Source organism: Eschscholzia californica, unplaced genomic scaffold, assembly GCF_041429995.1.
Source record: "Eschscholzia californica isolate CP2 unplaced genomic scaffold, dmEscCali1.0.p SCAF_2, whole genome shotgun sequence".
Classification (NCBI taxonomy): domain Eukaryota; kingdom Viridiplantae; phylum Streptophyta; class Magnoliopsida; order Ranunculales; family Papaveraceae; genus Eschscholzia; species Eschscholzia californica.
The window spans coordinates 60,582,189-60,603,962 of record NW_028238309.1 but is presented as its reverse complement, the minus strand read 5'-3'; the positions used below and the strand labels follow the sequence as shown (position 1 = coordinate 60,603,962).

The following is a 21,774-nucleotide window of genomic DNA, read 5'->3' as shown; positions in this document are numbered from 1 at the left end:
GTCAACAATATCACAACAAAGGTAGTCATGATAGTGGGAACCGATTGAGAACGAAAATATGCATTGTTGACTAACTGCCAATTCGTTTTTGTCAGAAACCCAACCGAGTTTATATGGGCAAGGGTGGTCGTAAGTAGGAAGACCGAGTGCTTTGACTAGGCGAAGTGATATCATGTTTCCTTCGCTACCATCGTCAATAATAAAGTCACATACCTTATTGTTGATGGTAAGTATTGACTGGAAAATGTTATGTCTTTCCGCAGGATCCAGAGGTTTGGGAAGGATGGAAGAAGACCGTTGAAGTGGTGAATTCGGCGGCGGTGAATGAATAGAGTACGGAGGTGGTGACGGTTGGTATTGACGAGGAGACGGTTGTGGAGGATTTTCTCGTGCGATTTCTCCCGGATTCCAATGATAATTGTACGAGTCGTTATTCACATATAAACATGATGAACATGAGCATTGATTCGTTATCTCTTGATGAGTATAATTTGATTGAATATAATCATCTTGACGAATATAATACGATTGAAACTGATGTAACTGGTCTGAAATTTTTTTTCCAGAATCATTAGCCAAAAACTTTGGTGGCTCTGCATACCACATGATGTAGAACGCAGCGGAAATTAAAGAAGACGATAAAATTAAACAAAGAACGATAAAATAACGATGAAATAACTCTAAATACTTAAAACTTTATTAAACTTCAATGGGGTTTCTCTTCAACTTGAGAATAATGGACAAACAAGATATCCTTTTATCGGATTCTGGACTTTCCTAGATAGACTTGAATTAGACTTTCCTAAATAATTAAAATACTGCAACTTCCTAAATAACTAGACTCAAATCTGGACCTTTCCAATTATTGGAAATACTAAAATAACATAATTTCCTAAACCTAAATTCTCTAATAATCATACTAAAATTGGGACTTCCTAAAACTATTCTCCATGGCCGGTTAGCCCTTGGCCCGGTTTGGTCATGGAAAAAGCCTCCACGCCGGGTGCCCCTGCATCATATGATGAAGACGACTCTTGTGCTTTTGCATCTAGACTTGAAACAAATGATATGTAAATGTTGTTTTCTTCTTCATCTGCCCGTGAGAGAGATAGCGAAAATGTACTTCTAGTCTACTTCTTGTTGTGAACAAGAATGAGAAAAAGATAGAGAAAATGTATGATGTATTTTCTCTTGTAAGTCTAAAATCACCATCATAAGGAGAAGAATGTCTTCATCGTTATTCTAGCTAACTTTCGATGGTGATTGGTGATCAAAGTGTCGTGCTCGTGTGTCTCAAATAAACGATGCCAATTGAATTTTTATTTACTATTTATTTTCCCACAGGAAGGAACATTAGCCTTGATAAGACAGAAAGCTAAACAAAGGATTTTTTTAAATCTTAAGTTAATTCATATATATTAAATTGAGCATGCGATACTAAGAAGTTAATGCTAGACATTAGATATTTGAAATTTCGGTTACGTCTGTGACCTAACAGAGTAACAGTGAGGTATGAGAATTTGAGTCAACCTGATGTGTTCCCAGCCCCTCCTAATCGCGGTCCTTGAGATGTGGTTAGACAATCCATTTCCTAAGTTGTATAGGAGTTGTACTAAAATCTTTTTGTAATAATATCATTCTTTTTTGTTTCAAATTGAGAGGAACAATTTCTCAATGGCGAGATAAGGTGGTGAGTTCTTTGGCGTCTCACTGATCATCCAACCAATTCAATCTCAATGGCTCTTTTCTCTTTTCCCTAAAAGAACATTACATTATTTTTCAAGATTTTATGTCATATGACGTAACTACATCAAACAATAAACATATAGGTTTTCATGAGAACACACTCTAAAAGCCATAAAGACTAATCCTCAAATGAAAAACAAAAAAATACTTACTATATCTATAGTTATAGTTTTACGAAACAATAATGAAAAAACGACACCACCAAGTATCGGTAATATTCTTTCTAGATTTTAGAATAATGCATAATTTATTATTTTCTAGAACTAGCATCATAAAATGCCTGCTTCTCTGATAGTGCAGCTCTAATTGACTCACAAAAGACTCGATAGGTCAATGGCCGGTATGTGTATATCTTCCTAATTAAATATTAGATCGGGTGTATTATATATGTATATAAATATATTTGTATCATTATATGTATGTGTTTGTCTTTTTATATTATAATAATGTGGTTAGATAAAATAACTAGTTATTTAATCAAATTTTCTGTTCATGACTTCGATAACCGTCATGGTTGTGAAATCATATTATACGCCAACAATAGTACTTGACTATTATGAGAAAATAGATACTGAAAAACCATTACAAGACTTTCTGATGTAGGAAGATTTTCGGGAGTTTTATGAGAATATCAGATAAATTAGAATTTATTAATTTTAGTAATTTGAGGAAACATGCTACAATGAGGAAACATGTCATCCTTTAAGTACCAAATTCTAAGTCACTGTATCATTTCCCTAATTTGAGCGAGTAAAAAGATATTAAATTTACGGAAATGCTAGAGAGCCAGCTTTGGTGACCATAAATCAGCCCAGATGACGTGAAATTCACTAAAAGACAAGGTTTTTTCAAAATTTGACTACACGGGGTTTATTAGTTTTAAGTTTGACTCAAATAATACTACGGACCAAGAAATCAAAATATGTAACAACATATATATATGTGTATATTGATAACATGATTTTATGAGAATTAACGGATTGCTTTCATGAGTTAATTAGCTTTTTGGCGTTCATATAAAGGATCGACTTTGTCGAGTGTCAACTTCAGTCTCAGAGTTCCTCAAAGACGGTCGATTTCTCATTGGATTAATTATTTGCTAAAAGAAAAAGAGAATAGAAACTAATGGCATAAAATATTTAATATATGATTCTCTCGTATGTCGCTTATATATAATATTGAATTTATATATAAATATGAATGAATGATCAAAACCCTAATGAGCAAACAGCACCGGCCAATAAATGATTTAAATATACATATAACCCTAGTATTAGACTATTAGCCAATTATATTGCTCACTAGCTGATCTTTAAGTTGAAAGTCTTTTCTTTTTAATGGAGTATGAGCCAAAAGCTAGCATAATCTGTACTTGTTTAGGGAGATCTCCACAGAGAAAGAATTTTGATTACTTGGACATTTTTGGATAGAAAAGTTAGGGTTTTAAATGAAACACATAATTGAATAATATACACTTTCTCTTGTACATGGAGAAATTGAAAGCTATGTATACCCAACAAAGGAGTACTGGTATTAAATTTGTGATGTTTCTGATCTCACAGAATTACAATTTTCTCCTTCACGGATTGAGTTTTAGAAAGACTTATCAAACCATACAATTATTTGTCTATCTTTCGAGTTCATTATCGTCAAGATAACTTTTGATTATCATTTGATTTCGTCAAATGCCGGGTTACCTTGTTATAATTTTCAACACTTTGGTACCAGAGGTCCTTTAGTTGTTCACATACTAATAAGACTTTTATCAATGCCTTGAAAGTTCTTCCTTGAAACTACTATACAATTGTTTACTTCAATTCCAACTTCAACTCACACTTACCGGGCGAATAGGTTAAATGCAGAACCGAAAATGTTTTACATGCATCGGTAGTGAAGAGATACGACGGAATTAAAGAAAATAAGATGATATTGCTTCGTAGTTAACTAACTATATAATATGTAAATGACATGTATGAAAACAAGTACTTTGCTTTTACAATAATGGGTGTGTAAAAGAACTTCATTAACAATGCAGTTAGGTAATATTGATGATCATATGTAGTAGATCATCTCTATCTTTGCTTTTACTATAGTGGATGTGTAAAAGAACCCCTTGTTTCAAAAAAAATTCTATTACAGATAGCTACCCGAGTCGATCACAACTCAAAAGAACACTTGATCAAGGAGAAAAATGGATATTAGGAACCGAAGATTTAGTGTAATTAAAGAAACCAATTAATTTATGCCCATTAACATATATAACTTGTACATAATCTTAACAAGTATATGTTCTTGATAAGATAAGAAAATTGTTTTTAAGGCTATATATCATACAACTAACTTCTATATATCTAACTATTAGCCCCTTTAACCAAAATTTTTTACAAGAGCCAAGGAGTTCATCTAAATCTATGGAATATAATTCTATTTTTACATCATGTAATTCTAAGCATTTGGATCAAGTTTCCTACGTTTCTCGCTGCATTTTCCCATGGCAATGTTTCGAGTTTTTGAGCACTCGTAGACAACAATTCTCTTGCCTTGTCCAAGAAATCAATTCCCTTTCCTTTAACTTCCAAAATTTTAGGACATTTGAGTAACTTGATATAAGTCTCTAAATCATGAACACATGAAGGATCTTGCATCTTAAAAAAGTCAAGAGCAAGTTCAACTCCTAAATGAGCATAACATGAACAACTCCAAGGAAGTTCATATCTTCCACCCAAAACCCTAAAATTTTCATTGAGGAAAACCCCAGGTAACTTTGTAACAGGATCATTTATGTTTACAATTCTTAGTACTTTTACGCCTAATTCCTCACATCGATTCTTAAAAACGGAGTTCCCAACTCTTGGTCCTCCGAACGAGTATACTGTGATGGGTATATTGTCATTTGTGTTTGAACCACTTTTGTTCAAACCTAGTTCTGCAATATCATATGCAAGAAGAACAGCTAATGAACTACCCATACTATGTCCAGCCAAAGTAATACTCATTTCTTCACCTTTATACTTGGAAATAATCCTCGAAATTTCGGATAGGAGCTGCTCACGACAACTACCGACACCGAACTTAGAACTACTATCATCTGAAGTGTACAAATTCAGAAAACCTGATTCTACCTTCACATCCGGGAGCGAATTGTTCGGGTCTAATCTGGCTGGGGTAAGAGAGCTCATGAAATTAGCTATCCACTCGGTATTTGTAACGGTACCTCGGAACGTTACCAATACGTCTCTTCGACCGAGTCTCTTCACTTCCTCGTCGGTTGATACAGCGACATACCCGATCCAACGACTACAACCCGTTCCAGCTTGAGTTGGAATGTTGATATCAGGAGTTGCATAGATGTACTTAGTAACATTATAACCCCAACTTCCCAATCCAACTTCTCTCAACATATGATTCTTCCCATACTTACAATTCAAGTAACGTTTCGATGTGGGATCAAGATCGAACGCCTTATAACAAGCTGTAACAAACTCTCCGTAACGAATAATCTCGTCTCGTAGAAGAGGATTCAAGGGTACCATTAAATCTTCCCAATTATCTGAACCTTGAATCTCTTTCCACATTTCAACTAAACTAGAAATAGTACTAGTTTGAGCAATTGAAGAAGAAACAGTTGGTGAAACAAATGAAGCCCTTAAAGATCTTCGATTCGAAAAAATACTACTAATCATCCTTCTATGGTAGTGATTATTAGGTAACAAAACTTTTATATTACCTAAAGAAGAGAGTAGTTTGGATTGTTCATAATTGGATAAGACTTTAAACATATTTTGATTTGGCTGATTCAACAAAAAATTAGTAGTTGAAGCAGCCATTGATAATGGGTAGATGATAAAACTTCAAAACTTATTATATATATGATCAATCTCTTAATTTGGTGATATGGGTATTTTGTATTTATAGACATTAGCAATGAAAGAATGCAAAGGGGAGGTTGTTGAATTTATATGAGTTTTAGAGAGAGAAAGTAGAGAGAGAGAGAGAGAGAGAGAGAGAGAGAGAGAGAGAGAGAGAATATAGAAAATGAAAAGAAGCATGTTTGGCGAGTATTTGACTTACAACTTTTTTATTTGAATGAAAAATTTGAAGGGTGGTCGGTGAGGAGGAGGTAAGTCCTAAAGAGTATGGTAAGATTGAAAATTGCGGCTATGGTTGAAAAGCGCGGGAAATATTTTCTTGTTGTTGACCTTCAAACTAATATTACTTCTAAAGGCACACGTAATTACTGGTGTTGGCGCCCCTCTTACACATGAAACACCCACAAATTTTAGCTTTGAAGGAATGCCATCTGCTAAAAAGAGAGGTACTTATTTCTAGAGGGATTGGGCCAAACGCCCAAAAAGAAGAGGAAAATGTGAGGACAGTCCATGTCAGAAAACTCAATTAGGGGCAGGTCCAACAGGTTAAAAGGAGGGGCGGAATTACTGTTTTGGGCTTCGTTCTTTGAAAAATTACAAAAGATGCCATCCCACAAAACCCGTGCAAACTCACGTTCTTCCATTTCTAGCGTGACACGTGTCTTTTTCATCTTTATCTCTTCCCAGATTTTAATTGAGTTTCTCTCTCCCATTAATTATCTCAAGAAAATTCTCTCTCTCTCTATAACTACTTTATATATCTAAATTTAACTATTTATCTCTCTATTATTATTTTTCTTCTCTCAAGTTAGTTTTATGCTTTTTCTTCTCTCCAAATGCTACCATTAAAGAACTAAGATCAACAATATCAAAAATTACAGAGGCAAACAAAACAAATCCCAAAACAGACGGCTCGAAACGTAAACTATCACTACAAAAAAAGTGGCCAATAGGGACACACATTTTTATGTCTGTCCCTAATGCAATGAAAACAGGGACAGTTTTTTTACATTTGTCCCTGACAAAATTTATAATAGGGACAAACAAGTACATCTTAGGGACGATGTCTTAGAAAATGGCGCCCAATTTTTGCACAAATATTTCGGGCAAAATATTTCCCGCAATTTTGACGTCCTTATTTTGGGGCAAATGTCCATTCGTTAACCCTAGTTATGTCCTCTGACGACGACGGTTTTTAGAATCCTCCCCATTCCATTTCTCTCACGCAAAATTACCTCTTCATTTCATCTTCCCTAGGAAATCTTGCTTCCCAATCTCTCAGAGCAAACATTCTACTTCCCAAATCTCCAAAGAAACCTAGCGAATTTCGCGTGTCTACCAAATCAAACCAGTCGTGCGAGTTTTGGTCGACTTCTTCTTCGAGGGTTTTGTTTGCATCTTCAAATCTTCATCAACCACAGGTTAGATTAACCTTGAAGCTTCTTCTTCATATTTTTCTTTCTCTTCTTCTAGTACTACAACTATTTTCCAGAGCATTGATTCAGTGATTCCAGTGACATCGGCTTGAAGAAATTGGCTAGGAGAAATCAGAAAAATGGGTTGCTATTATAGGTATTACTTTGATTAAGTTTCTTCCTTATCTTCTTTTTTCTCTTTCTAACCATACTAAGGAGAAACAATCCACTAAAACTAGTTAGGGTTTTCAAAATCATAACTTAATTTCTAAGATAAGAAAGAAAACTTTATTCAGGGGTTCCCTTGCTAGAAGATGAAGTATTTATGGATCATACTTCCAGAAAGATTTGGCTTCTAGGTTGTTATCACAACAAAAGATATATTGTATTTTGATTCAATCAAAGCTAGAGTGGCAATTTTATTCTTCCGTTTAGTAGAAATGGATGTTTTTCACAGAGAAAGAGGTGTTTGGATTTATGTCTTCCATAGTTTGTTTGATACTATGATTTTAGTTATTGTTTGACTGAGCAATGCCTGGAAAATTATCACCCAATAAATGTTTGATAAAATGTCAAAATGAAATACTATGGGATTTTCGACCTCAAACTAGTTTATTGTTCGAAAGGTGACCATCACGAACTAATGATCCTGTTACATAGTAATTTAGAATGTGAGTCAAAGAAATATAGCTATCTGAATTAACTTAGCACCTACATATAGACTTACTAGTTGGTTTTTGGTGGTTTCCTAGAAGTTGATTCACCCACGAGACAAGAAAGAGCATTTGCTATAGAAAAGTTTCAACAAAAAAAGAGCATTTGCTATAGAAAACAAAAAAATCGAAGTCAAAGTAAATGCAAAAGCTAGAAGAATCTTTAGTGTTTGAATATTTATAGAGTAGATATAGATGTAAAGTAGGGATATCTGAATCTTCAGTCTTCCTTGCTTTTACTTTGTTTTCTATCATACCGATTAGAAATCTTTTCAGTTCTCTACTTTACTTCCATGATTCAAAGAAAGTTTTCCTTCTATTTTTATGTTCTAGGTACAATCATATGTTAATCCTATGTTTTCTCTATGATATCCCGCTGTCAAGTTAAAACAAAACTGCTTTGTGGTTTGAGTTCATAGGCAGAGAGCTAAAGAACTGTCGGAAGACAAAGATGGTATATCAGTATGCAGTTTTACCATTGTTATTCTATTTCTTCTTCACCAAGTATGGTGGGTGGTTTCAATGGTAATGACATTTTTCTCTTTTTAATGTTATTTAGTTTAAGTAACAAAGATGGTAAAATTTTATTGAATATCGTAACTTAGATTTTTTTTATTCACAGATAAATAGAAAAGTACAACTAATTTAAGCATGCTCAGTGAAGATGAAAAAACTTTGAAGTTTCTACATTCTTTTTACATTCTCTATGTATGAGGCCACAATATTACTAGTTTATACCTCATATTCTTATTAGTTTCAGTATTCTTATATAGCATTATTCAATTCCTTAATTTCACGCACTATGTTCTTACCATTAGATCTGTTTTTCTTAAGCTTTAAAGGGGTGGTTATCAGTTTCGCTAGCAATTAAGGACTAAGGTTTGTTACCATGACTCAGGTTTAAATTCAATGTAACGATTCAATGTAACGTAGTTACCATGATTCGAACTCCCAAATTCGTTAACTTTTGAAGTTAAAATCACATCTATGAATGAATATGGAAGTATAAATATAATGTGCTCATTATGGAGTCTGATTACTCTAGTTTTCTTACTAGGATAGTTGAGCCTCTAACATGAAAGGTATCAAGTTAACGGTATGAAATTTCAACCTTATTAAGATAACATTTTAATTCATACATAATTACAACGATAGCATCATGTATCGTTTTTTTAATATTATTTATTTTTCTTGTGATTTGCAATTGATTTGACTCTATTCATTATACATTGATAAGTTTCAGGAAGTGCATCATGCGGATGGAATGAACGACATTTTGTGGAGATTCAAGCCAACGGGACAATTATGGATGTAATTGTTGTTGTATGTGTCTATTGTAGTTAGTTGATATTTGGGTTGACTTATAGAAATGATGAATCTGTTTGTATTGTATTTGTTATTTGAATTCTATTTCCATAATATAAAATGGTATTTTATTTGGATAACTCTTGCTTGGAGACTGCAATGTTAAGTTATTTATTATATATCAATGAATTAATAGTCTATAAATTTATTTACTCTTGCTTGAATCTGTGGCAATATACTTATTAGGGACAGAACGGCTCTGTCACCATATACTTATCAGGGACAGAATTGCTATGTCACCATATACTTATTAGGGTCGGAAGTTCTCTGTCCCCATATGCTTATTAGGGACAGATGCGAACCGTCCCTATATTCGTCCCAAATACTAATTGGGACGCCAGTTTCTGGGACGGACATATATCTGTCCCGAATAGTAATCTGGGACGGTTTTGAAGCCTTTGGGGACGGTTTTATGCTGTCCCTAATGAGCATATTTTTTGTAGTGTATTTTACTGAAAAATGGAATAGATATTCCTTCTAATTTTTTTTCTGGTTTTGGTAACAATTAAGTTTTGATAACAAACTGTACAAAGAGAAATTTTCCTCATTTTTGGTAGTTTTTCATTGATTTGTTTCCATGTATTTTTTGGTGGTTTCCCATTGATTTGATTATCTCTATATTTTTTCTTCTTTTTAAACATATTTTTTCTTTCTAATTTGAACTTTTTTCCTTCTCTCAAACATTCTCTCCTTATATGATAGACAATTATAGGACATTCCTTTCAAAAAGTAAATTATTTTCAAGGAAAATTTATAGGACATTTTTCTTTGTACTGTACATTTTTTTTATTTAGTGGTCACTTTTGTACTGGGAATTATCTTCTGTACCGGGAATTATTTTATGTACTAGCCATTTGGTTATGTACTAGACACTTTCTTACTGGGAATTTCTTGTGTACCAGGAATTATTTTATGTACTGGTCATTTGGTTATGTACTAGACACTTTTGTACTAGAAATTTTTTTGTGTGCTGGGAATTGTTTTATGTACCAGTCATTTGGTTATGTACTAGACAATTTTTGCATTGCGAATTTTCTTGTGTACCGGGAATTGTTTTATGCACCGACTATTTGGTTATGTACTAGACACTAGTAAAATTTTCGAAGGAAATTTAAGATGTTAGGTGTGACATTCTATGCATCCTACATTTCAATATTCCAACACAAAAGATGAGTAGTGAAAAATGATACAGGGAACTTATCAATGTATACTAAATATTTTTGTACACATTAAATTTCAATAATCCCTCGAGAAAAAATCCATAAGACATTTTTCTTTGTACTGTTTTTTATTTACTGGACACTTTTGTACTAGAAATTATCTTGTGTACCGGGAATTATTTTATGTACTAGCCATTTGGTTATGTACTAGACACTTTTGTACTAGGTATTTTTTTGTATACTGAGAATTGTTTTATGTACTGACCATTTGGTTATGTAGTAGACACTTCTGTACTGGAAATTTTCTTGTGTACCGGGAACTGTTCTATGTACTAGGCATTTGGTTATGTACGAGACACTTTTGTACTGAGAATTTTCTTGTGTACCGAGAATTGTTTTATATACCAGTCATTTGGTTATGTATTAGATACTTTTTGTACTGAGAATTTTCTTGTGTACCGGGAATTGTTTTATGTACTGGTCATTTAGTTATGTACTGGGAATTTTCTTGTGTACCGGGAATTATTTTATGTACTAGCCTGGGAATTTTCTCTCTCCATATTTCCTATTTTTATTCTTTTTCTGTACCGAGAATTCTTTTCCAGTTTGGAATTTCTCTCCAGATTTTTCCTATTTTCGCTATCTTTAAAGTTTTATTCCTTTTTCATATTAAGTTATTTTAGAGAGAGAAAGTAAATCTAAGGTTTTGAAGAGAAGAAGAAGAAGATGTGGTTCAACTTTGAAGTTGAGTTTAGTTTCGTACAAGTTTCTGGTGTTATCAATTGATCTTGAAATTGATTAATCAGTCTTCAATCAAGAAAGAAGAAACTAAGGTCTGAACTCTTTTAAAACGGAGTAAATCGATGGAAAAAACATTAAGAGAAAAAAAGATGAGGTTTTGTTTTACTTCATGATTTGGATTAGAAATTTATTTAGTGTTTTACAATTATATACTTTTGCCAACAATTTGTAACTCTAAGTTGAATCAGGTTAGAAGATGATGAGCAATAGGTTCTAAGTGGAGATATTTTAGAGAGAGAAAGTAAATCTCCCATTAAGTTGAGAGAGAAACTGAGAATGAGAAATGTGAAAGAGAAAGAAAATGTGTTAATTAGAGAGAGAGATTTGAAAAGGGTAAAAAGAGAGAAAAAAAAACACAACTTCCAAAACACCTTTTTACTTTGGATACAACAAAAGCTGAAATTTGGACCTGCACCTCATATTTCATCTATGGTGGAGGAGAACCTTATTAACCCACTAATATTTGGTCCTCCAACTCAAAAAGTGTTATAAAAACACCCATATTGTAACGATAAAAATCTAACAACCCCTGGATTACTAAAATGTGCGATGGTAGAGTTGCATCAGTGTTCGGGTTAGAGTTCGTATCAGTCTATCAAGAAGAATGTCAATGTTCTCAATTGTGTGGTATGGTTAAGCTTAAGGTTAAAACAATACTACATAGCTTCAAAAAAATTTGTATAGGGTGAGTGATGATGTGGCATGCTCATTAACACTCTCAGTCAGCCACATCATCATTCATGCCATCCTCAGACACAATATTTGAGCCATCTAAGCTTTGTTTTCTTTTCCTAACAAAGGAGTTGAGAAACTCATAATTCATTTTCTTAAATAACTTTTTCTCTTTCACATCGAACAACTAGACATGAAGTTTTACTTTCTGAGTACTTATTGTTTCGTTCTTTTTGTATATCCAAAAAATCTTCCATACCACGGATATATTTGGATCACAATAGTTAGAGTTCTTACCCTGACCAAATGTGTTTATTTGGTTTGAATAATTAGATAATTTCATAAGAAATTGAGCCCTTACACTTACTACAAAATAATCTTCAAACCTTTGTGATTATTTATGTTTAGTCCACCTGTGCAACAAATGCTGGTTCCACCTCTGCACGAATACCGATGAAGTAGTTTGGGGATTTCCTAAAGAAAAGGGGATCGTATAATTTTTTGCCCGTAACACCGTGACAATGCAACACTCAATCAGACCATGCACCTAAAATTTATGTAGCCTCTTCTTATAAAATTCGGTCCAATGTAAAACTCAATTTAAATAGTTGAGATAATATGATAAATAGAGTACAAAATGTCCTATTGAGATAGACATTCCTACTTATTCATCTCATCATTTTTTAAGTTAAATTAATATGAAATCACGTTTATATGTTCAAAATAACTAATTGCTTGAGTTGTCTGTTAGAGATGCCCAAAGGTTAGACAAAATGTTCTAAGTTGGTGATTTTCAAACTAGACGATCTTGTTTTTCCTTGTTAATTTCTTTTTTTTGGGCACACAATATATTTTAAATTTCAACAAAAGAAAAGACATATTTTAAGGAGTAAAAACCCATGTCTCGATGTTTAGAGCGTGGAAATCAACTTTGTGATTACTCAAATTCAAAATGATTTCGTTAGTCAAACATAAAAATCAATATTCTCTTTCCATTTTTACCTTTCGTTTTGAAATGTTTTCCTCTATATCTTATACCTTTCCTTTTGTTGAGAAAAGTCACCTTGAGAACTCTCTTAACTTAGAAAAAAGTTTTAATCTTCTTCACATCTTGTTGTGACCAAGGCCAAAAAATTAGTGTCTTCACCTATGCTTATGGCGGGCCTACTCGCTTACGCCACGGGCACGTCATAGACCATGTAGTGCGGTTCCGGTTTGTTGTTTCTATTTCTCAATATTGGAGCTCAGGTACATTATATAACACGCTTGAACTTTTGTGTTTTTGTGGTCGTAGTGTGTTTATAACTCGCCGCCTTCGACGTATGGCGTACCCTGACCTAATTACTGGAGCTCAAACACATTTTATAACATGCTTGAATTTTTGTGTTCTTGTGGTCCTAGTGTGTTTTGCCACACCCACCTTTGAAATATGTAGTACGATGATGCTGTTGTTGGAGCTCAAATACATTACTATATAACATGCTTCAATTTTTGTGTGTGTTTGTGGTCTTGGTGTGTTTGCCCCTCCTCGCTTTTAAAATATGTCGTACAAGGACCCAGCCTAAGGTTGGCCACCACACTCTGAGTGAGGGCTGAGGCTAGTCATTTTTATTTGTTTAGGTTTTGGTCCTTCCTAAGGATAAAAGTAAAGTTCCTTTTGTACGGGGGGCCACGGGCTACGAGGTCCAACTTTTGTAGGAATTTAACGTGTCGAAATGTAGATGAGTGGGTCAAGGTAACCGCGTCTGCTCATTTGCCATGTCACTTTTTTTTTGTCACTTCTTTTGTTAAGCCCGTGCCACTCCAACACTTGTAGATTTTATAATGTTAGTGTGAAAAGTCTCAAAACTAAATTGTGTTAATTTCATTTCCACCCCTAATTTGTGACTAATGGACTATTACATTCTATAAGTGTCCGACAATTTATTTTGACCCACAGAGCCAAAATATATGAAGTTATTTCAAAGGACAAATTTGATATTTTCTTTTTACCTACATAGAACTGCCAGACACTTATTGCGGAAAACTAGTGAGTTGATTACGAATTGGGGGCTAAAATAAAATCAACCCCTTTCTGAAACTATCTTTGGAACATTTTTGTAACTTTTGGCCAATTAACAAATCAAATTTGTGCATCCTAACTCAAAGTCCGATTTTTTCAACAAAAAAAAAAGAAACTCAAAATCCGACATAATCACTCTCACTTACTTAGTTACATTCCATTTTGTTTATTAAGTCCTTCGACATAATAGGTTGTTTGTCAAACAAGCAACTTTCTCTTTCATGAACAAGTGAGTTATTATTTTTTTCTCGAAAAACTGGTTTTTGCAATTCTTAAGTGATATGTCGTCACATCAGGTGGAGGGTTGTCACATCAGGTGGAGGTTTGGGGGAGAGACCAAATAGAAGGATGAATAAGATTCTCATTTCACAAAACGTGGTATTTTAATATTAGGGAAGTTTTTTCTCTTTTTAGTAGATTTAGTAGTAAACTAAAGCTCACTACTTTAGAGCATCTCCAATGCAAAACTCAAAAAAATCTTTATTCGTCCTATTTGTCGAGTTTCAATTGAGATTCTCACGCATAGGTGGCGAAAATAGAGATCCTCGGTTCTTGTATGTCTCCAATGCAAAACTCTAAACTTATTTTTTTTACTTACGTGGCATGGTTGTTTTTGTAAAAAAATAATTAGTTATTTTGGAAATATACTAAGACTTGATTTCTATTGGTTGAAATTTAAATATTGATGAGTTGGACAATTAGAGATATCTCAAGAGGACACTCTAGAGTGTCCTCTTGAGATATCTCTATTCCACCCTCGACACATCATCTTTGAGATCTTAGTTGAGTTTTGCATTGGAGATAATTTTTTAAGAAAAACTCATAAAATCCTATGTGGTACTCCGAGTTTTTAAGATTGAGTTTTGCATTGGAGATGCTCTTAGTTTGAGCTACTACTAATTAATTTGTAATATATTTATATGTGATTTGAAGTCTCAATATCTCATTGGCATTGAATGAGAAGTAGGTGAAACTCACATCTAAGTTCAAGCCTTCAAGGAACCAACGAGACAAATCCAACGGATCAGAGCGCTTCCAATTTTGAGGCCCCTTAAAATAGAGGAAACCGAACCCCAACTAAGGTTTCATTTCCAACAATTTATCTGTTTGAGTTCTAGTTCACTAGTCCACTAGACTTAGTTTGTTATTATTGTTTTTTTTCGTATATCAATTAGTAAAGATCAAAATCAAAGTACATGGCTTCACAAATAGATTATTGCATAAAAGAACTGGAAAACAACTTCTCCCATAACAATGCAAACAACTTCTTACGAAAATCGATTTTCCAACTTCATTTTCACACGTATCAAACAGACCCTAAAAGTATTTCCAGAAAAAGTTTGATATTTTTTTTTTTGCCCTTGGAGGGCATATTGAACTACCAGACACTTATAGATGCCAAAACGGTGAGTTAACGTTGGTTACGAATTAGGGGGTAAAACAAAATCAACTTGTTTCCAAAACTACCCTTATGACATTTTTGTAATTTTTGGTTTTTCTTTAATTATCCACCACATCACTCCTCCACTGCACTCTGTCGCTCGCCCACTTCATTTCTTCCTCTCCTCCCCTTCGTTTCTTCTTCTCCTCCACATCGTCTTCTTCAATCCGATGTGACCAGCGTAAAGTCGTCAGCCGAGCTTCTACTGGCAACCTTCACAAGTTTTTTCAAACTTCTTGATAGACCCAAAATTAGGTCTATTCCCGCAAGTATACGGGGTCAAGTTATAGTATTTCTAATAAGTCGGGTATCGTCCCAAGAGACAAGCTATTTTATCTAATCTCGAATTAAACCCCCCCTTTCAAACTTTTGATTTGATTTTGAAACTACTTAAAGAGAGAAAACAATACTAATACTAATAAGGATGAAATCAAGGAAGAAGAAGAATCTAGGGTTTTCGATTTCACCACATAAATGGACTACTTAAAACATGCATTAATTAACAAATCCTTTTTTCTCATGTATAACTCAAAATCTAACATAATAAACTATTTAGATTTCGGAATATATTCTTTAATAACACAATTCAAAATCAAGAATGTATGATTGGCTATCATATAAAACTAATTTCCTACACTATCATTCAAGATCTAAAAGGCATATCTCATCTAATAAATCAATAAAAGCATGAAATATCTAATTATAATACATGAATGATAACAAGGTTATAGAATCAACATGAAATGACAATCAATAGGCATTGAAGCTCAAAAATAAGGATTCATTGATTTATAACATATCTCAAAATAAGCCCAAATATGGGTTTCCTCTACACCCTAGATACAAAATTTAGCTACTCATGGAATCTAAAATAATATTCATTGAATTCATAAAATAAATGGAATTACAAAAGATTAATGGAAAGAAATCACCAAGAATGTTCCCAATCCATATTCCCATGTATCTCCATTTTGATGTCCAATTTAAGCTCCAAGTATCTCAAGAATATTGCTCAAAACTCCAAATAATAGCTTATTGGAAGATAAAAGAAGAGAAATTTAGAAGAGAGATAGAAGAAGAAGAGATTTTAGAGAAGAGGGTATGGAGAAATTAGAAGGTTAGAAGAAGAAATTAGAAGGAGAAAGTAGATCTAGAGAAAAGATGAAGGTGGTAGAGAAAAGAATGGTGGCTAGGGTTTTTGGTTGAGAAGAGGTAGAGAGAAAAGGAGGCTAAAGAAGAGAGAGAGGCTAAGGGGGGAGAAGTTTGGTTGATTCTCAATAAGAGTTTATATAGAGTTAGGGTTTAGTTGGGGTTAAATGGTAAAAATTGGGTGAGTAGGGGGTCATTTTGGGGTTTTAGGGTTAAAAAGCACAAAAGAAACCCTAAAATAAAGAAACACCAGGCGGCTAGGGTTTGGTGCAAGTTCCGGATGCTACCATGAGACGCGGATAATACACTGAGGTGCGGCAGCAAGCAGGAATCGTCGGATTAAGCCGAGCACGGATCTGGAGAGACGGGAAGCTGCCACGCGTCCAAAAGCACGGACCTTAAACTGCTTCGGGTGCACGGAAATGGGAATAAAGGACGGGATTTACGGAGGCCGCACGATTTCAAAAACGCGCGCGTGGACGGATAAGATTAAAACGTAGGATCTGATGCACGGAGTTAAGTTACGACGCGCTCCACTGGATCAATCTTATAAGGGCCACTTCGCTGCTGAGCGCTAACACGGGAACCGCGTATACCAACCTCCATACATCGACACGTGTCCCTAAGCATACCGCGGGCCAGAATTTCTACCGAATATATCCCACCTGGTCAACAGTACTTGACCCAACTTTGACCTTGATTTATTCCTCCATCCGGACTCCGATTTGACTTCCGTTTTCTCCTACGGACTCGTCTCGACCTCTACTTTTCAACCACGCACTGACTTTGGCCAAATTTCCAGAATGTCCTTGATTCCAAATGACCAAAATACCCTTTATGCATCTTTTTCTCATTTTTAACCGTTTTTTCACCCCTAACTCTGCAAAAGACACTTAATCAAGAAAACCAACTATTTTATTACAATAAAGACTCGAAACAGACTAACTCGACTAATTTAAACGACTCCGATGGGACATTTTCATGACCCATCACTTCTCCCTTCTCTTACCACCACCACAATCTTCTTCTTCATTTTTTTCTTCTTTTTATCTCCCTCTCTCCCTCTCTCTCTCTCTCTCTCTCCTATCTCGTGCTCATCCCCTAATGGTCTGGTTCAGTGATATTCCAAACCAGATTTTATTTAGGGCCAGGGAAATCTCTTAAACCAAGAAGATGGACATTACCTTCCGTTTCACGACGTACATACGTCTTCTTTATGTAGGGGTTGGGGACCCTAAACCCAAATGACAAAGATTTGTCTGGAGTTTTGGGGAACCTACCAACCTGACCTTCGTCATAACATTGGAGAGAGATAAAGAAAAAGAGAGGTAGAAAGAGTTATAGAGGATAGATGAAGAAGATGGTGATGGTGGTGGTGGTAGGAAACATATGGAGTCTGCAAAAAAAAAAATGTAATATAACAACTCATGGGCAGCTCTGGCCCAGAGCAACCCAAGCGTCCGCTTTGGGTCCCAACGTGATGAAGAACCTCTTGATTTGAATTTTATATGTCGGCTTCAAAATAATAGTTATATTCTACCCAAACTTTTAACATGATTTAAGGTACAACTTATGGTTAAGAGATTATATCACATTCAAAAGGTTAAGGGTTTAAATCTTGTCATAAACATTATTATGAATTTAATATATTTTTTTCTACCCTACTTTACATAGGTCTCCAATTTTAACTTCACTTGGAGCCTCCCAAATCCTTGGGCAAGCCGCGTAACAATTCAAGGGCGTCCGAGACTCAAAGCAAGCAAGCAAAGCGGTTGCTTTGGGACCAACCTAATGAAGAGCCTCATGTGTTTGGATTTTGTATGTTAGTTTTAAAACAATACTTACTTTCTGAACAAACTTATAACAATGTTTAAGTTGTATGTCAATGGTCTGGAGTTTGGGTGCAAGAGGTCAAGAGTAAAAATCCTCTTGTAAGCACATTACGAGTTTTTGTTTATCTTTTTTAACATATGGAACCCCAATTCATGGGTCGATTACCGGTATATTCAGTACCGACCTTGATTTTTTGGGGGTTCTAGGCGAACGTATCGACGGTCCCCCTACACTTTAAATTGAAGAAATGATTCATCAACCAACATTTCATTTGGGTCATTAGTCTCTTGCTTTTCTTAACGGGTTTATTTATAGTTCTCAATTGTGACTTAATCAAATCTCGATCTAACTTCTTTTTCTTTCTTTTCTTGGAGACGCGTAAATTTGAGTCATAACAATCTAATTTGATAATAACACAAGTATATACTAATCAACATAAATATTTCAACTTACTCGAAGTAACAATAAGAATCTAAACATAAACAAATATAAAACACAAATAAAAATTAAAGGAAGAAGAAGCTTACCTCTATTTAATTGTGTAATAAACACTTGTAATAAACACTTGTAGAGAATGAAATAGAAATGAGTGGAAAAAAATTTAGAAAAGAGACAAAAAAAGATTATAAGAATATGATTTTAGTTTATGAGTAGTCAATTAAGTTTAAAATGTTATGATTTTGTTTGTTCCTTTTAAATTTCTTATTAATTAGTGAGTGTTAATTTTAACTGGACTTTGTTATTTGATGTCAACATTTGTTCTCTTAGTGCCCTTTTTAAAAGAAAATATTATTAATAAATTATATAACTCACAGGAGTAGAACTTTAGACCGTGGGTTCTTTAATCAACTACTCTATCAACTAACCTGCCTAAGCAAACTTGATACTGATATATTTGCATAAACAAATAGATATAATAATATTCATATACAAAGGCTATATAAATCAGGGGTCTCCTGGATTTGAGGCTCCTAAGCGGCTGCTTGGATCGCCTAAGCCCAGGACCGGCCCTTGGTATACTAAATAACGCTAAGGGTATAGGACTCTTACTCATCAACCCTAAGATAAGGTTAACGACTCTAACCGTGAACTCGAGCTAAAACCAAAACATTTAGTCATGGTACTATATAATATTATTAACAACATTCTGACATTACATATGTTTTCCAACCAAGGATAAAATATACTGACAAGTGAAACTTATATATTTCACTATTAACATAAAATAGGCTAGAAGTCTAAAGAAATTAAATTTTTTGAAATGGACCAGATAAACCATTTTTGCATATATCATTGTTTGGGATTCACATAAAAAAAACATTTTTGCATGACATTGGTACCTTATTGAATTACACGAAACGTAAATAACCATATACATTTTACCGTTGAACTTTACAGAATTTAATTTTTGTTGCGTACAAAACAAACCTATTCTTCCTACACATATCTACACATCCACTAAACAATCAACAAATTAGTGATACATTTGTGTATTTGTACGAGACAAAAATAAATATTAAAAAAATAGATTTTTTACCTATTTTATATTAAGTTTGGGTCTTAAACCCAATTTATTTTTTATTTTGGACTTCTTGCCCACGGACCAAAAAGTTAATAATATATTCCGGTTGTGTTTCTTCGACTAACTCCCTTTTTTTTAACAAATAATTTTCTATCTAGGTCTCCGTAAGATTTTGAATATTTTTGTACTAATGTAAATAATTTTTTGTTAGAGAGGATATAAATTGATTTCCACCCTCCAGGTTTCGGCCGCATTCGAGATACAAATATTATCTTCCAACAAAAATATTTTTACTAATGGGAATGAATGATAAAAGCATAATTCTCTGTATTTGGAAACAAATAATCCGACTGTACTATTCATTTCTGTTGTTTTTATGCCTCTTAGATAACAAAGTTAGACAATATAGCCCAAAATCTTAGCAATATTTGTAATATGAAAGGTAATCGGAATAAGAATGAATGACTATTTTTTTTTGTTGGCAAATAAAAGGAAAAAGGACTCGAACAAAGACATCTAATCAATGAAGAAAAGAGGGGTAGGATTGCCATGAGTTAGCTTTCTTGTGGCTTCTCGCCCATTTCGCTAGTTTGTCCGCTTTGGTGTTACCTTTCTTGAAATGTAGGAGGAAAACATGGCTTTGAAATTTGCCATTTGCTGACGAACCTTCCTCACATGTGCTGAGGACTGCCATTGGATCTTACTGTTTGGGTAAGAATGAATGACTTGGAAATGTAAACTTATACTGTGATTTTAATTTATTTTGTTTTTTTCATAATTTGACCCAAGATTGTACAAATTTTAGCCCATTTCTATTCTTTTGTTTACTCTATCCAATTTGTGGAAAACTTTGTTCATTTAACTCTAAGAGGGGACATTGGAGTGACCTGTGGGCCTTATTTAAAAACAAAGATTGCCCTAATTAAGAATGCATGGACCGTTGTTATTATCATATATAACAGGAAAATTTTTACATATTCCTATCTTTCTTGTAGAAAAAAACATTAGTACGCGGTTTACTAGTCCTTATCACTCCATTTTTTTCACTATGTGCATGTTTTCTTTGCCAATTAACAAATCAAATTTGTTCACCCTAACTCAAACTCGGACGCAATCGCTTTCACTTGCATTCTATTTTATTTAGTAAGTCCTTTGACAGAATAGGTTGTCTAGCAAACACGCAACTTTTTCTTTCATGAACGAGTTACTTGTTTGCCAAACGACTGGTTTTTCTATGAAAAGAATCACACAAAATTTCAAGATTAAGGGCTGGGTCATCAATTTTTCAGGGTTTTTTTTGCTTGATCGGTGGACTAACATTAATTTGACCCATTTGACTGTTAAGTGATGTTAATTTTTCATTATTTTTCGTCAGTTACCAAACCAATTACGCAGAACATTCTCGGTGATCTATTTGCAAAAGACATTTCTCTTAGTTAACTAGCTTCTAAATTCAATTCATTTTTGAGGCCCAAACAGTGGTGGCCAATAATTGGTGCCCATTTCCCCTGGCCCCTTTTTTCCTTATTTTTTGGTTTATGTTGCACAAATAACTTACACACAAAATGAACCTAATATACCTCTCCCGTCTAAGTGGTTTATCCTCTATGCAAATGAATCTAATAATTTTTACTTGTTTATTTCAATTCAATACAAAGTTTGTCGATGGATCATCGACACCTAACTCCATCTGATTTGTGGTTGGATTGATTTAGACCTACAAAAGAATAAAGCTTCAATCGCTCCTTGGGAGAGGATGCCCAATTGCGCACCTGTAGCGTGCCCCACTAAAACACCCAAGCCACAGGCTTGTGCCCCTTAGTACTTTATCATTCTTTTGGTCACTACCTTAACAAAAGGTGAGTAGTTTAATTTTAGGGAAGTTTTTTTATTCTTTTCAGTAGTAGATTTAGTACCACTTTCAACCAAAAAAAAAAAGTAGATTTAGGATTAAACTAAAGCTCACTACTTTAGTTTGAGCTATTACTAATGAAATTGTATATAACAAGGGAGGAGAGTATCTTTC

At 34.1% G+C, this 21,774-nt stretch overlaps 1 protein-coding gene across 1 annotated transcript; it reads right to left on the bottom strand.

Annotated features, from left to right (window-relative positions):
• Nucleotides 1-4,181: 4,181 nt before the first annotated feature.
• On the bottom strand, nt 4,182-5,429 carry LOC147559837 (galactolipase DONGLE, chloroplastic-like). Its single transcript, XM_086659221.1, has one exon. The coding sequence runs from the start codon at nt 5,427-5,429 to the stop codon at nt 4,182-4,184; it is 1,248 nt and encodes a 415-aa protein (XP_086515347.1).
• Between the last annotated feature and the right edge of the window lie 16,345 nt (nt 5,430-21,774).